Source organism: Tenebrio molitor, chromosome 2 (genome assembly GCF_963966145.1).
Source record: "Tenebrio molitor chromosome 2, icTenMoli1.1, whole genome shotgun sequence".
NCBI lineage: Eukaryota > Metazoa > Arthropoda > Insecta > Coleoptera > Tenebrionidae > Tenebrio > Tenebrio molitor.
In genome coordinates, this window is record NC_091047.1 from 27654194 (window position 1) to 27668820 (window position 14627).

The 14627-nt window shown below is 35.0% G+C and overlaps 1 protein-coding gene and 1 pseudogene across 1 annotated transcript; both read right to left on the bottom strand.

Moving 5' to 3' along the window:
* Window positions 1-921: 921 nt before the first annotated feature.
* Window positions 922-6031, bottom strand: LOC138123222 (esterase FE4-like; annotated as a pseudogene).
* A 5768-nt stretch (window positions 6032-11799) lies between these two features.
* On the bottom strand, window positions 11800-14091 carry LOC138123220 (juvenile hormone esterase-like). Its single transcript, XM_069037817.1, has 6 exons — window positions 13867-14091; window positions 13321-13816; window positions 12979-13166; window positions 12553-12888; window positions 12254-12401; window positions 11800-12194 (listed from the first exon to the last, which is right to left on the bottom strand). The coding sequence occupies exons 1-6, from the start codon at window positions 13999-14001 to the stop codon at window positions 11893-11895; spliced, it is 1605 nt and encodes a 534-aa protein (XP_068893918.1). The 5' UTR covers window positions 14002-14091; the 3' UTR covers window positions 11800-11892.
* Between the last annotated feature and the right edge of the window lie 536 nt (window positions 14092-14627).

The following is a 14627-nucleotide window of genomic DNA, read 5'->3' on the forward strand; positions in this document are numbered from 1 at the left end:
ATCGTTCTACAGTAAAGATTATATTATTTTCTTTGAGTTTTGATGACCACGTGACTCATTAGAATCTTATATTAATTTCTTTACCGCGAAGTATGTGATCTTCTTGCATTGGCCGATTGGGGAAACGTGCTCTTGTCAAGGGGAACTAGTATGCAATTATTATAAAACATTTCCATTCATTATTTATGTCTTGGATTCTCGAGTTCGGGAAGCTACCGCCAGTGTCCGTCGCACTCAATAAGCTGTGGTCCGGCGTAAGAGCACAAAATTAGCCGCGTCACCCCCAAGGGGGCCAGCGACCAAACTAGGCCAGCTGACACGTGAAGAGAGGTACCCTTTGGCCCTGTTAGAACCTTTTTTCCCTTTTATTTTCGACCACCGGAGTAGACCGGGGTGATCTATGAGATTCCAGGGCATCGCGTCGGGTTAAATTTAATAGGGGAAATAATTGTAATCTAAATCGGATCACATAGTTCGCATCTCAAACTCGTATAATGCTGTTCGCACCATAAACTCATATATTTGCCCAGCTTAGTCATTTGTTCATGAGCCAGATCTCAATTCGTGGGCCGAGAGTCAAATTTCATTGGATCAAATTTCCACCAACTTCTGTTATTAAATTCATTTATTTATTTCTATAATTTGTTGGGACCAAACACCACCACACTCGATTATTTGTTAAATAAAATTTAAGTGAAGTGTGTTCAATCGTTTTAATTCTATTTGGAAAAACCTTCCGAAGGTACGGCCTCTCGTTAGAACCTAATTAAACAAAATGAAAAATAAAACACAACGTAGGATCCATAAATATTTCTTTCTCATTATTTTTGTTTCGTATTTTTCCGCAAAAATAACATCCGAGGGAATGCGGCAACCAACAATACACCAAATGAGGGAGGAAAAAAAAATCATCGAGGAAAAGTCTAGGAAGTCGAAAAGTTACAGTACAAGTACGGATCAGCTGTTTAAATCTTACGTCTTACACGAGTGGTGCGCTCACAATCGACTGTTCAGCGCCTGTTTAAATACTTTAATTTTTATTATATTAATGACTATCACAGTAATACAACACTATAGCAACAGAACTATCGCGCGTTCAAATGAAATCCTGGGCTGGGAAGGCGTTGGAAACCGTCAATTGTTGTGCTTTTTTAAAGCGTAGATTAATTGGAGCATGCTGACAGCTAACCTAAAATTTAGAGCCAAAAAATGTTTCCTTTTTTTCTTTCTTTGCAATGTTTTACATCAAAAATAGAATAAGTAACGATTCCTATTCTCGAAGCAAATATCTAAGGGCACCCTTTGCTGAAAACAAACATGATCAATTATGTCTCGATTAAACATAAACAAATGTCATTCGTGTCAAACGCCGGGAAATTCAAACTTTACACTGTTCTAAACGGTTTAATTTTTCCAACGCCTACTCAGCTCAGGATTTCATTTGAACGCCCGATACATAGTATTAAATATTGTTAAAAAGTATATTCTGGTTTGATGCTAAAAATGTCTCTCCAAAATTTCATTCTTTGGGATTTCGGATCTACACCTGCTGTTATTTGGTCACCAATATCTATGAAATTGATTTCATTTCCTTTTACAGGTTTCCATTCTGGACCATCTGATTTATCTTTTAGATTTGGATTTCCAAATTTAGCAAAATTTGTCCAGTACTTGACCAATCGATTAATTGATAATTCTTCCAAACTTCCTGGTTGTATTTCAGGAGTCCATGTTGATTTGAATAAGTAACCAACATCATCTATATGGGACGCACCTTTAAACAACAATTTGTTAAATTCAATTTTTTTAATATGACACTATATTAATTTTTACCTGGGCCTTGAATTTTGAAAAAGTTTTTAAACAAATTCAACTTCGATTCCACGGACATTCGGTATAAAAATGTTGGTTGGTCAGATGTTGCAGAGTGGTACTGTACTGCGAAGATGACATCTCTCACGCTGACGTTGTCGGTGTGAATCTAAAAATTAAGAAGCAAAGTAAGAGATTAAGTCATAAGTACTTGGTTAAATCGCCGAATTCGAATTGTTTGTGTACACTAACTTTACGTAGAAAATCAAATTTTAAAGCGTGATATGCCGCTACCATTTAGAAAGAATAAAATTTACTTACCAAATAAAAGGTGTCCAGTTGATCTTCTGAACCAGGTTTTCCGTAATAAAACTGTTTTATCTTATTTGCAATATTTTTTGAAGAATCAGAACCACGTTCAACTTTTAACATGTGGGGTATAAGACTTTCAAAATCTTTAGGCATCTCAGGTTTCATCACTGTTGCAAACATCATTCCTTCCCTTGACGTATACCCAAACACCATTGGTGTTGCAATTCGTACGTGCAATTACTAAATTAATTTTAAAATGTATAAACATACATTTGTCACTTTCTCGAATATTTCAAAAAGTTTCTCAGTGGGTAATGCCTTCAAGCGTTGTAAAATCACTTTTTCATTTGGTGTTTTCAAATCCAGATGGGAAGCCAAGTGGACTATCGTGTCGCTTCGTTGTTGTGAAAATGAATTTATTGCAGTCGCACTCTGAATTATAGCCTTATGAAATAATCCTAAAATGAAGTCCAGTGGCTATATTATTATTTTAAACAATCAATTTTACACTCATTTAAATGGCAGAAACTTTTAAACAAACAATGTAATAAAGTGTTTAAAAAAAATATATCTATTCCCATAGGATAAATGACACTAATCCCACTCAAAATGAGTGGGATAAGAACTTCGTTACGCGCACTCAATGGGATAAGTAAGTTCTTATCCCACTGAGTGCGGTAATGAAACTCATTTATCCCACTGGCGTAAATAAAAAAGATTTACCTTTTTTTAAATTTGGGGCGTTCTTAGGTAAAATATTATTGTACATAACACGTGGGCTAAAGCATATTACAGGAAACTTGTATGATTACAAATACGCCCTCGTCATCTGCAATCTTCATACTCGAGTCCTGTAATATTGCTTTTATACCACTAATCATGTAAATAACTATTATTCATTAATATTTTATAATATTTCAATATTATTGACTGGATTTCAACGAGACCACAATGTTGAAATCGTCTAAACATACAAAACAATATTGGACTCCTTGCTATAATTTTCTACCATTTTCTTTAAATTTTAAACAAGATTTAATTTTACTACTTAAGTAATTCAATTAAATTTTTTCCCATATTATCTTAATAGTTTAACCAGTTATAAAGTAAGTGACTTAATTGTATTGAGCAGATTTTATCTTATGGTAATTAATTTTTGAAACATTAAGCATTTAATTATTGTGCAAACTTTGAAATTTGAGAAAAATAGTAAAATAAATCATTGTAAGAATATTTACAGTTATTAAACTATGATATTTTTACTATTGTGTAATATAAATACCTGCTGTCAAAGGTGATAAAACCAAATACATAGTGTACAGAGGTTGCTCCAGCACTCTCACCAAAAATTGTAACATTATTGGGATCACCAGAGAATGTGCTTATATTTTTCTGAACCCATTTTAAAACCATCACCATATCTTTTAATCCAGTGTTGGCAGGAACTCCCAAAGAAGCGTCTTCAAAATTAAGAAAACCAAAAATTCCTACTCGATAGTTTATTGTGACCAAGACAATGTCTTCAGTAAGCAGAAATTCTGGACCATAACGCTTCGATGTGTTGGATCCAGTTTTAAACCTGTAATGATTTGAATACATTACTTTTTCCGCCAAATATTTGAACCTGCGCAAAACGGTAACAAATGTGGTCGTGATCGTCATCGAATCGGAGGAGCCCTACGTTGTGATTTTCTTTTGGCGGAAAAGGTTCGGAATGCAAACGGTGAGGGTTCCAGTTGGAAGAGTGCCGCAAATAAAACACACATGTGAGGGACGCAAAATACCTTTTATTAAAAATGCCTGTAATAACTTTGATGAAAAAGAAATTGAAACGCATACAAAAGACAGAAATTAAGGTTAACGAAGTACCAGAAATTAACTAGTTGAGTACATCACAAAGATAAACGACAAGATGAATGCAACAATATTTAAAATAACAGAAAAACGGGCACATGACAGACAAAATGACAGTTTAAAGCTTGCAAGACAAGTAAACAAATTATAAGGCAGTTATTACAGACAGGGACGGATGAAAAACCCTCTTCAAAAAACCGTATCCCAGGTATTACTCATGTTTTACTATTCGATTAATGACAAAAACAATGTTTAACTCGGAACTACGCGGTCAAGGTACGCCTTCGGGAGCTTAGAGCTGGAGGTAACAAACTTTCGGCCGCGAGGGGACTCAGAAGAATAATCTGAATCATCTTGAAATCAAGCGACGTTTATAGATATTCGGGGTATTAATGAATGTCAGACTATTTCGCCGACCAAGCAAGAGTGACAGAGCGCCTCGGGGTCGTACGATTAGCATCACTAAACAGCATAAGCGAATATTTAGCTCCACCGTCCCCAACCAACCGTTTCCCGACAATCCCCCGAAATCTCTATAACCTCGACGGAAGCTTCACGAAAGCATCCCGCCGCCGCATAAGCGAAGACCTAGGTCCGCCCCCGCTAACGGTTTTAAGTAACCGTAGCTTCCACAGAAATTTACTAAACTACCCCACGACTTCCTGATTGTCACCTAGCTCCCACAGGGCCGCACTTACAACATTTTACTTTAACTTTTCCGAAATCTAGCAACAACACGAAGGAAAAAAAACGAGTTTAATTCTATCGAACAAAGCGTAACATTAAACGATGAGAAAATCCATCAAAACAAAGCGCAACATCAAACAATGATAAAATAAGCAAAACAAACGCAACATTAAACAAGGATAACATAAGCAAAACAAAACGCAACATTAAACAATGAGGAAATAAAAGAGAACAAAGCGTGAAGTTAAATAACGATAAAATAAAAAAAAACGCTTTAAACAGGAATACAATACTCGCTGGCAATACTAACAAAAATATATCGGGTCGAGTGCCGTTAAACAATGTTAGTGAAAGAAAAACAAAATGGACGCACGCAGTCCGGACGACGGCTACTAATTTCCGAAATTAACAGATTGTCAAAAATGAACCTCCCGGGAGAAACTTAGGGATAACGCTTAAAATTAACAAATGGGCGCTTCTTAAAGAAACAGCATGCAACCAAAATGAAATCTACAACATACCCTTACCACGTGGTCCTGGTCCCAAAAACAAAAACAACGGACAACGAACGTGAGATAAACAATTACCCGTGTGGATAAAAAAAAGAAACTGCCGGATTCTTCACGGGGACACAAAATATCTACTCGGGACGGTAGTGTAATTGGTTCGGATTTAACTTACAAATTTGAGAAACTTGGATCGCTCTTCGCAAGGTGTGTTCGTTTCGAAAAACTAAACAAAAGTGAACTACCCCCCTTCAACCATCCGCGCGAGAGAGCTTCAACCCCCCGCTATATTTCCGCTCGCAGTTCCTAGTCTAGCCGCTAGTACCTTCACATTTGGCGCGCTGTTGTGGCGGTACCGGAAATTTAAATTTAAATTTTAAACTGGGTCACTACAAACCCTCCGCCATGAATCCAAAACATCACTGGTTTTAAGGTTTTACTTGTGTTCGATGGAAGTTGTTGTGTATAAACATTGAGAAATAAACAGTCTTCTGACCCTTGTACAGTTTTTAAAAATAAATCCCTGGCATAACATTGGTTTCCATCTTTTGTTGCATCCCGAACACCCACCCACGGTTCAAGTGGTTGCGCATCCTGCATTTTTTCACATAGGTAATTTATGACGACTACAAGAATGATTTTACCTTGAATCTGAGTTCGCCGATTGGGGGTTTGGCATATGGAATGCCCAGGAAACTCAAGAAGTTCTCATTGCGTATATTTGTGGATATTTTTCCTTGCAACTTTCCGTGCTCCACGCTGACAATTAGTTCAGTCATGATGATACTTTATTTTATAAATAACACACTACAATTTACACGCTCTCAAACTAGCGGAAGGTTAATCGGTAACTGAATATATTTTCCGCCGAACCCTAGTGATTAGGTACTGATTACAAAAACGTGTTTATATATTATGGAACAAATATTACAAAACTACTTATATTGGTTAAAATGTATTGTTAAATGTGTTACCGATATTTCGGAAAAATTATTATTCAATTATTATTTAAACTAAATTCTTGGAGAATTTAGTAGAGTTTTGTGCTGATTAATAAAAATACTAAAGTTTCAGAACTGCCTCAATTTCACTTTAATTCTAAACTACTTATCTATAGGTGTTCTCGAAATGCATGTCAAAAAAATTAGTAGTTGGTGACGATGAATAGAAATTAAATACAATTTTTTTCCAGGAGAAGGTTTTTTGTTTACAGCATTACAGCATTGAAAATTTGCTTGAAATTTCCAGTATCTTTTTTCTCAATTACTTCAACTCTGTAGGTAACTTATGTAAGCACAGCGGCAATTGCTGCGCCCGTTGCTGTGACATATAATGATACGGATGGAGCAAAAAGAAGGTAATCATATGCTAGATATTAAATGAAAACAATTTTAATAATAAATATTTTAAATTGACAATAGACTATCTTGTGCAACTCGTAAGCTCGTAAGCTCGCTAGCTCGTCGTGCCCTAAACCCGTGCGTGCTACAAAATGCTTCTTATAAGACTCGTATCATAATATACCTACTATTATTAGATCGGCGAAATTTTTGTTGAAACTACATAATGTATTTGTCTTTATTATCCCCACATTAAGTCATTACACTCATTAAGATTAGGTATATGTTTTGTGTAGTCGTATAGTCGTAAAAAACTTTTAATGGAATATAAGAATAAAATGTTAGTAAGTAAGTACAATTGCGGCCACCGAATTTTGTCCGTCACTTTCATGTCAATTCAAAAAAATGGATATAGTCCATGATTTATTGTCATTATGATGACTTTTGGAATTGACATCCAAAAATTTGTCAACGTCATACTTCATTCGAATAGTTGCGAACATGCTACCAATACCCTATTTCAATCAAGTGCAGATAATATCCCTGTTCCAAGATTGCACGAAATGAGGAAGCGTGTTTTCTCGCAAGTCAGTCAGCAATAGTTAGCATCAAAATGACAAGTCTTGTAATAGCAGAAAGTGAGGTTACGATACGTAAGGGTCGCTTTACAACACATTGACGGTCAAAATTCCGTGGCCGTAATTGTATTTGTTTTGGTTTTGCTAACTGATTAGCTTTTGGACACAACAGTTTGAACAGTGTAGTAAACGTTGAGCCAACGGAGATATCCAACAATAATAAGAAAAAACAATAATTTACAGTGATGCCCGAAATTCCGTGTCTCGAACTGTACCTATTAAAGTAACCATAATGGAAAGAAATCGAAAGTTTTTCTATTTTTTGTAATCTTGTACCTTGTTATCTGTAAATTGCCAATAAAGTTAAAAGTGGTGAAAATAAAATAGTCATAATTCGCTGTAAACAACACAATATTAATTGATTTTAGATATGAAATCATTTTGTAAATATCTTTCAAATACCAATATTAGAAAATAAATACGTTCTCAGTAGAAAAGCAGATTTCTTAAGTCAAGTAAATAAGAATATTTCTAAAAAGCGTTTGATATTTCCGACAACAGGTTGAAAATGAATTACGTGAAAGTGACATTAGTAGTGTTTACAGTTTTTCAACAATCAAGAAAAAATTGTAGGAGTGCAAACGCAAAGACAACTCACACCAGCACATACCGCAGACGTCAATTAGTTCTTTAGTCATAATCTGAATAAAACAGTTCACTTATATCCGTTTGCTGATTATTATATACCGAGTGACTATAAATGATTGAAAATTATTTTGTTATGTTGGTAACACATTTGAAATCTTTAGTTGGCGACATCGTTGGCATGACACACGTAATTTTTAAAATTGAAACAAACGTCAAAAAAATCTAAATCGACAATGTACTTCGTGACTTAACCTAACCTAAATAGAAATGACTGACAGATAATGCACGACAAGACTTGCACTACCAACTGCATCAGTGTTGCCAATCCACTATTTTCTTTCAATCATTTATAGTCACTCGGTATTTAAAGTCCATTCACGTTGGATTTTCCCTGTCAAATTGTTGTCACGTTGCAAGCCTGCGCCTCCTTTCCTAGTAATTTTTACATTATCGTGTTTTATTCGTGATAGAGCGATTGAGATCGATTTGACGTCTTTAATTTTGAATGTTAGTTTGACGTGTGAAATAAAGTCACAGATTTTTTAATAAAATTCTATTCCTGGGTGATTTTACCATGGCGAAAAGAAAAAAGGTTAATTTTAAAATTGCGTTAACCTTCCACAACTGACGTAATGTGACGAAACCCGCAAGCTAATACGGACTCAAGAAAAAATAGCTTCAGTTCGAAAATTAATTAGTCAGAATCCTTTAATATTTAATGTATTGTATGTATTAACATGATTATAATCTATTTACGACCTTTATTGAGCAGTTTTAACAATACAACGTTATTTTAAAGGTAATGTGTACATCGAAAAAACTTAAATTAGAAAAAAATCATTAAAAATCAAAATACACCTTTCTTTTGTGCTATGCAATTGTAACAATACATTCTTGAAACGTCACAACCACAATCAAAACGTATAAGTGTCTCTGAATAACTGAAATTTTATTGCCAAATTTGTTCCATCATTTAGATGCATTCCTTACTTCGCTTCCAATGAAAGAAACTTCACACAATTTTCTATTGGGTTCATTTTCTATAACTTATTCTGGTTCCTCATCAGTCATCACTGTAGTCATTAAGGGTTTTTTCACTTAATCAACAGCGCAAGCAGAAAAATACAACACCAGTAGGTAGGAGTTAGGTACCTATTGTATGTTCCTAATCCTATCATACCGATTAAGAACTGACACTATTTTTAGTGCAAATGATAACAAAATGGATGTATTATTACCTACTGTTATCCTCTAAAAACAATATTTGAAAAATGACTGTTTCTTTGCTGACAGCGAATAACATAACCTCTACAGTCTACGAATGACTTGGTTACTTTATCAGCCCGTATTGGTGACATACACAGCTAAAGCATTTTTGAAGTAAAAATCACACCGCCATAATATTGAATTATTTGACCTTGACTAGGAAAATCCAACGTGAATGGACTTTACTTATTAACGTTAGAAATACCGAGTGACTATAAATGATTGAAAATTATTTTGTTATGTTGGCGACACATTTGAAATCTTTAGTTGGCAACATCGTTGGTATGACACACGCAACTTTCAAAATTGAAACAAACGTCAAAAAGATCTAAATCGACAGTTTCGAACTTTATTTAAAAAATGGTTTTTACAATAGAGCACAACACATTTATTGTAATGGCCTATTTTCGCAGTGGATTGCAAAATGAAAATGGCCATTGGCTGTATTCACAGCAGTCAGCTTATGAACAATTTGTTGAAACCTATCCTGAAGAACAAATCGAATATCCTAATTTTGCACAACACTGTGGGCGAATAGTTGAACGCTTTGTAAGTACTGGTAATGTGGGAAAAGTCAAATCTACTGGTCGTCCCACTGTTGCTACACTTGATGTTGTGCAAAATGTTGAAGTAATTGTTGAGGAACATCCTCACATTTCGATACGTCGTTTATCCCAACAAATAGGTTCCCATTGACAAATGACCTGTTCTCTTAACATTTCCTACATTTTCCTTCTTTTCAGGACTTTGTTATGAATCCTCTAGAAAGATCCTGAAAAAATCCTTGCATTTACGCCCATACAAATTTACAATGGTCCAACAACTTCACCCTCCTGATTACCTCCAAAGAATCCAGTTTTGTAATTGGTATAACAACAATTTGCTTCATAATGTTGACCAGCAAGATATCACTTTCTTTTCTGATGAAGGATGGTTCCATTTGTCTGGGTTCATAAACTCACAAAATTACAGAACATGGTCTGATCACAATCCACATAATATAATTCAAGTGCCACTGCACCCACTTAAAATCGGCGTATGGGTTGCAATGTCGCGAAGGCGAATTATTGGGCCGATATTTTTTCACGAAACAATTAATGCGGAAAGATACCGAAGGCTTCTTGTAGACCCATTTTTAAATCAACTTGACGACATCGAACTAACAAACGGCTATTATCAGCAAGACTCTGCCACTGCACATACTGCACGGGCCACAATAAATTATTTAGAAGAGTTTTTCCCAGGACGTTTAATTAGCTCAGGTTTGTGGCCAAGTAGGTCACCTGACATGACCCCACTGGACTTCTTTTTGTTTCCATATCTAAAGAATGTTGTGTTTCGCAATCCTATTAACAATTTGGAAGAATTGCAGCATGCGATTGAAGAAGCAATAGGAAATGTGGGGCCAGAAATGTTAATTAATGTTTTCACTAATTTATCAAACAGAGTTCAACTTTGCTTACAGCAAGGTGGTCAACACTTTGAACATCTTCTTTAGCTGTATTTTGTAATATCTAGTAAAGTTTGTTGATTGTTTTGTAATCTTTTTTTCAACGCCAAAGTACTTCGTGACTTAACCTAACCTAAATAGAAGCGATTGTCAGATGATGCACGAGAAGATTTGGACTACCAACTCCATCAATGTTGCCAATCCACTATTTTCCTTCAATCATTTATAGTCACTCGGTATAATTTGTGGATACTTTATCTCAAATACCGCACACATTAAATGAAAAATGATCTTTAGTGAAAATCGCTGAATTTTTAATATAATGTAGTTTATGTGTGTAATCCTGATCAATTAGCATACTTTCATAATTAAATAATTCTGAAAGGTGCTGTTTTCTTAACTCGTAAAATAAATCGATGCACAATAATAAGAATCACCTGTGAAAAACACGCTACACTCTGGCACTGTCTCCATTTAGAGAAACCGTTTTAAAATACTTTAAGCGGTATGGGGGATAGGAGAGAGAAAATTTGGACACGACTTTAGAAAGAGAGTAATGATGTTTGATAGTCTGGTGAAAAGCGTGATGATGTATGGAGCGGAAATATGGGGATGGAGAGAGCAAGAAGGGTTGGAAAGGGTGCAAGGAAAACATTTGAAATGGGTGCTAGGAGTAGATAGAGAGACACCGGGCTATATAGTGATGGAGGAAACAAAAAGGGATGTAATAAGAATAGAAGCAGGAAAGAGAGCAATAAGATTTAAGGAGAGAGTGATAGAGTGAGGAGAGTGTAGAATTTTGCAAGAGTGTCTGAAAGAAAAAAGGAAAGAAATAGGAAAGGGGGTATGGAAAGAAGGGAGGCATATTTCGAAAGAAACGGGTATGCAGGCGCGGAGATAGAAAGAATGCGAGAGAGAGGCAGAGTAATGACAGACGAATTGGTGCAGAGAGATAGAGATGTGCAAGTGCAGGAAAGAAGAACGAGAATTAGGGAGTCTAGGTACAATGGGAAGTATGAAAAAATAATAACGGAAGAACTGCCAAAGTACTTAGGAAGAGAATAGCAAGATTTAGGTGTGGAAATGAGGAGAGAGAGAATAAATATTGGAATGAGGATAGGACTAGAGTGTGCAGGATGTGTGGAGAAAAAAAGGAGACAATAGAGCATTTGTTGAATGAATGCGTAGAATCGAGAGAGAGAGAGAGATGAGAGTAGAGAAGAAATTTTGAATGAGGACGGAAGAGGGATCGAATGGATGAAGAAGGTTGAGTGGAGAAGAGGGATAATTGTATTTGGAAAGCTGCTAATTTGTTATTGTTTAGAATTACTGTTTTATTTAGTTAGTTAGTTTTAGTTTACTTTAATTTTTATTTTATTAATGACTTTTTAATAGTAACACAACACTATCGCAACAGAACTAGTAGTTATTAAATATTGTTAAAAAGTATATTCTGGTTTCATGCTAAAAATGTCTCTCCAAAATTGCATTCTTTCAGATTCCGGATCAACACCTGTTGTTATTTGGTCACCAATATCTATGAAATTGATGTCATTTCGTTTTACAGGTTTCCATTCTGGACCATCTACTTTATCTTTTAAATTTGGATTTCCGAATTTAGCAAAATTTGTCCAGTACTTGACGAATCGATTAATTGATAATTCTTCCAAACTTCCTGGTTGTATTTCAGGAGTCCACATTGATTTGAATAAGTAACCAGTATCATCTATATGGGACACACCTTTAAACAACAGTTTGTTAAATTCTTATTTTTTAATATGACACTAGATTAATTTTTACCTGGGCCTTGAATTTTGAAAAAGTTTTTATACAAATTTAATTTCGATTCCACGGACATTCGGAATAAAAATGTTGGTTGGTCAGATGTTGCAGAATGCAGTTGTGCTGCGAAGATGATGTCTCTCACAAAAACGTTGTCGGTGTGAATCTAAAAAGTAATAAATAAAGTAAGAGATTACATTATAAGTACTTGGTTAAATCGCCGAATTCGAATTGTTTGTGTACACCGACTTATGCAGAAAATCAAATATGAAAGTGTGACATACCACTACCATTTAGGAAGAATATACTTTACTTACTAAATAAAAGTTGTCCAGTTGATCTTCTGAACCAGGCTTTCCGTAATAAAACTGTTTTATCTTATTTGCAATATTTTTTGAAGAATCAGAACCACGTTCAAGTTCTAACATGCAAGGTATAAGACTTTCAAAATCTTTAGGCATCTCAGGTTTCATCATTGGTGCAAACATCATTCCTTCCCTTGTCGTATACCCAAACACGATTGGTACTTTATTATAACGGCCGGCTTTAATTATTTTTAGTGGTTCTTCAGTTATAAATGCTCCTGGAGATTGTTTTTCTACAACTGGACCGAATGACAGTCTTCCACCGGCATCATTTAATGCGTCACACGTCTTAAAAAATAATTCATGTAAATAAAATATTGCAACTCGTACATGTAATTACTAAATTAATTTTAAAATGGTCAAAATCTATAAACTTACATCTTCCACTTTCTCGTATATTTCAAAAAGTTTCTCAGTGGGTAATGCCTTCAATCGTTGCAAAATCTCTTTTTCATTTGGTGTTTTTAAATCCAGAAAGGGAGCCAAATGGACTATCATGTCACTTCGTTGTTGTGAAAATGAATTTATTGCAGTCGCACTCTGAATTATAGCCTTGTGAAATAATCCTAAAATGAGGTGCAGTAGCTATATTATTATTTTAAACAACCAATTTTACATTCTTTTAAATGGCAGAAACTTTTAAACATGTAATCCGTGTTAAAACAAATTAAGCTATTCATTAATATTTTATATTATTTCAGTATTATTATTCAGTATTACCTGCTGTCAAAGGTGATAAAACCAAATAGTGTACAGAAGTTGCTCCAGCACTCTGACCAAAAATTGTAACATTATTGGGATCGCCAGAGAATTTGCTTATATTTTTCTGAACCCATTTTAAAGCCATCACCATATCTTTTAATCCAGTGTTGGCAGGAACTCCCAAAGAGGCGTCTTCAAAATTAAGAAAACCAAAAATTCCTAATCGATAGTTTATTGTAACCAAGACAATGTCTTCAGTAAGCAGAAACTCTGGACCATAACGCTTCGATGTGTTGGATCCAGTTTTATACTTTCCGCCGTGAATCCAAAACATCACTGGTTTTAAAGTTTTGCTTGTGTTCGATGGAAGTTGTTGTGTGTAAACATTGAGAAATAAGCAGTCTTCTGAACCTTGTGCAGTTCTTGAAAATGAAAGCAAATCCCTGGCATAACATTGGTTTCCATCTTTTGTTGCATCCCGAACACCTACCCACGGTTCAAGTGGTTGCGCATCCTGCATTTTTACACATAGGTAATTTATAACGAGTACAAGAATTATTTTACCTTGAATCTGAGTTCGCCGATTGGGGGTTTGGCATATGGAATGCCCTGGAAACAGTAAATATTTTCATTACGTAGATTGGTGGATATTTTTCCTTGCAACTTTCCGTGCTCCACGCTGACAATTGGTTCAGTCATGATGATACGTTATTTTATAAATAACACACTACAATTTACACGCTCTCAAACTAACTGAAGGTTAATCAGTAACTGAGTAAGGTACTCATTGCAAAACCGAGTTTATATATTGATACGGCTCAAAATTATCAGACAAAGATTACAAAACTATTTTATATTGGTTAAAATTTACTGTTAAATGTGTTAAATACTATAAGTACTGATACTGCCTCAATTCCAATTTAATTCTAAACTGCTTATCTATGTACGATCATACAGGGAATGGCAGGACTGACGCTCCACAGAAGACTGGCAAATTCGTGGGATTACGCTGAAACGTAAATTAAAAACTATATGTCTTCTGACACTCTTTGTGGAAAAGTGAATAGAAAGTGTTGAAAAATTTAAAAATAACCTACCCTGAGGAAGGTAAAAAAAAGGATGAAGGTATTTTATAAGGTCTGATCTTTATCGAAAAAGATGAAATTGGTTTTGATTTGGCTTTAATTTGAAATTTTGTCACAAAAAAAAAGTTTGTGGTCAACGAAAAAAATTTGTAATCAACTCGTTTGTTAATGGGCGATTAATAATTTCAACTATTAAAGGCACTCACTCGCTACACTCGTTCGTGCTTTAAACAGTTTCGA